This window comes from Pyrgilauda ruficollis, unplaced genomic scaffold, assembly GCF_017590135.1.
Source record: "Pyrgilauda ruficollis isolate IOZ18807 unplaced genomic scaffold, ASM1759013v1 scaffold685, whole genome shotgun sequence".
NCBI classification, from domain to species: Eukaryota; Metazoa; Chordata; class Aves; order Passeriformes; family Passeridae; genus Pyrgilauda; species Pyrgilauda ruficollis.
Genome location: NW_024528655.1, coordinates 7,570 through 10,459, shown reverse-complemented (window position 1 = coordinate 10,459; position 2,890 = coordinate 7,570). Strand labels below are relative to the sequence as shown.

Below are 2,890 nucleotides of genomic sequence, written 5' to 3'. Positions count from 1 at the left end.
GGTCACACCAGGAATTGGGGGGGTCACAGCCGGAATCGGGGGTCACAGCCGGAATTGGGGGGGTCACAGCCGGAATTGGGGGGTCACAGCCGGAATTGGGGGGTTCACACCGAAATTGGGGAGTTCACAGCCAGAATCGGGGGGTTCACAGCCGGAATTGGGGAGTTCGCACCCAAATCGGGGGGGCCACACCCAAAATTGGGGAGTTCACGAAGAAATCGGGGGTCACACCCAAATTGGGGGTCACACCCAGATCGGGGGGTTCACAGCCAAAATTGGGGAGTTCACACAAAAGTCGGGGGGTTCACACCTGAAATTGGGGAAGTCATACCCGGAACGGGGGAATTAACAGCCAAAATCAGGGAATTTACACGTGGAATTGGGGAAGTCCCACCCAAAATCGGGGAATTCACACCCGGAATTGGGGAATTTCCCACTGTTTTCCCAGGAGAATTCCGGGTGTTTTCCAGTGTTTCCTCAGTGAATTCCCAGGTGTTTCCCCACTGTTTTCCCACTGTTTCCCCAAGGAATTCCCAGTGAATTTTCACTGTTTCCCTGCTGTTTCTCACTGTTTCCTCAGTGAATTCCGGGTGTTTCCCCGCCGTTATCCCAGGGAATTCCCGGTGAATTCCGGGTGTTTCCCCGCCGTTTTCCCGGTGAATTCCCAGTGAATTCCGGGTGTTTCCCCACTGTTTTCCCAGGGAATTCGGGGCGTTTCCCCGCCGTTTCCCCGGTGAATTCCCGGGGAATTCCCGGTGAATTCCGGGCGTTTTCCCGCCGTTTCCCCGGTGAATTCCCAGTGAATTCCGGGCATTTCCCCGCCGTTTCCCCGGTGAATTCCAGGTGTTTCCCCACTGTATTCCCAGGGAATTCCGGGCGTTTCCCCGCCGTTTCCCCGGTGAATTCCAGGTGTTTCCCCACTGTTTTCCCAGGGAATTCCGGGCGTTTCCCCACTGTTTTCCCAGGGAATTCCGGGCGTTTCCCCACTGTTTTCCCAGGGAATTCCGGGCGTTTCCCCACTGTTTTCCCAGGGAATTCCGGGCGTTTCCCCACTGTTTTCCCAGGGAATTCCGGGTGTTTCCCCGCCATTTCCCGGTGAATTCCCAGTGAATTCCCAGTGAATTCCGGGCATTTCCCCACCATTTTCCCAGTGAATTCCGGGCGTTTCCCCACCGTTTTCCCAGGGAATTCCCAGTGTTTCCCCGCCGTTTCCCGGTGGATTCCCGGGGAATTCCCGGCCTCACGCACCTCTCCCAGTGGCGGCTGTAGAGCTGCGTGGGCATGGACAGCAGGCGGTCGTAGATGGCCGTGACGGCGCGCAGGTCGCCGCGCTCCCGCTCCCACTCCACGTAGGATTCCCAGAGCTTGTCCGAGCGGAAATCCATCCCGGCCGCCGCCAGCGCCGCCTCGAACGCCCTGCGGGACCCCCGGCTCAGAGGGATTCCCGGGAAAATGGGGGGATTCCCGGGAAAAGGGGGAGAATCCTGGGAAAAGGCAGGGGGAAAATCCCAGGAAAACTGGGGGGAGATTCCCGGGAAAACTGGGGGGAGATTCCCGGGAAAAGGGGGGGAGAATCCTGGGAAAAGGGGGAGAATCCTGGGAAAAGGCGGGCCATTCCCAGTGACATTCCCAGGAGACATTCCCAGGACATTCCCAGTGACAATCCCGGGCCATTCCCAGTGACATTCCCAAGCCATTCCCGGGCCATTCCCAGGCCATTCCCAGTGACATTCCCAGGCCATTCCCGGGGACATTCCCAGGACATTCCCCCCGCACTCACCCGCGCACGCGCTGGGCGCTGTCGGGCCGTTCCCAGTGACATTCCCAATGACATTCCTGGGCCGTTCCCAGGATATTCCCAGGACATTCCCCCGGCACTCACCCGCGCACCCGCTGGGCGCTGTCGGGCCGTTCCCAGTGACATTCCCAATGACATTCCCAGGCCATTCCCAGTGACATTCCCAGTGACATTCCCGGGCCACTCCCAGGCCATTCCCAGTGACATTCCCAGGCCATTCCCAGTGACATTCCCAGGACATTCCCAGGACATTCCCCAGGACATTCCCAGGACATTCCCCCCCCACTCACCCACGCACGCGCTGGGCGCTGTCGGGCCGCGCGGGGTCCAGCGAGCTCTGCAGCAGCGCGATGTAGTGCAGCCACAGCTCCAGGCTCAGCGGGATGGACTGCAGCCCCCGCTCCAGCACCTGCGACAGCGCCGTCACCGCGGGCTCGGGGACACCGGGGGGCACCTGGGATACACCTGGGGGCACCTGGGATACACCTGGGGGCACCTGGGATACACCTGGGATTCCTGGGCCGTTCCCAGGATATTCCCAGGACATTCCCCCGGCACTCACCCGCGCACCCGCTGGGCGCTGTCGGGCCGTTCCCAGTGACATTCCCAATGACATTCCCAGGCCATTCCCAGTGACATTCCCAGTGACATTCCCGGGCCACTCCCAGGCCATTCCCAGTGACATTCCCAGGCCATTCCCAGTGACATTCCCAGGACATTCCCAGGACATTCCCCCCCCACTCACCCACGCACGCGCTGGGCGCTGTCGGGCCGCGCGGGGTCCAGCGAGCTCTGCAGCAGCGCGATGTAGTGCAGCCACAGCTCCAGGCTCAGCGGGATGGACTGCAGCCCCCGCTCCAGCACCTGCGACAGCGCCGTCACCGCGGGCTCGGGGACACCGGGGGGCACCTGGGGTACACCTGGGGGCTCCTGGGATACACCTGGGGGCTCCTGGGGGCACCTGGGGGCACCTGGGATACCTGGGGGCACCTCAGGGCTCTTGGGATACACCTGGGATACACCTGGGATACACCTGGGGGCACCTGGGATACCTGGGGGCTCCTGGGATACACCTGGGATACACCTGGGGGC

At 61.7% G+C, this 2,890-nt stretch overlaps 1 protein-coding gene across 1 annotated transcript in view; it reads right to left on the bottom strand.

Annotated features, from left to right (window-relative positions):
* Positions 1–2,890, bottom strand: part of LOC121362930 (pre-mRNA-processing factor 39-like) — a 10,325-nt gene that overhangs the window by 5,205 nt on the left and 2,230 nt on the right. Inside the window, exons 3-5 of the mRNA XM_041484869.1 lie at positions 2,544–2,662; positions 1,021–1,416; positions 250–310 (exon numbers count right to left, since the gene is read on the bottom strand). Of these exons, the coding sequence (XP_041340803.1) occupies positions 250–310; positions 1,021–1,416; positions 2,544–2,662 (576 nt within the window). The remainder of the gene's footprint in view (positions 1–249; positions 311–1,020; positions 1,417–2,543; positions 2,663–2,890) is intronic.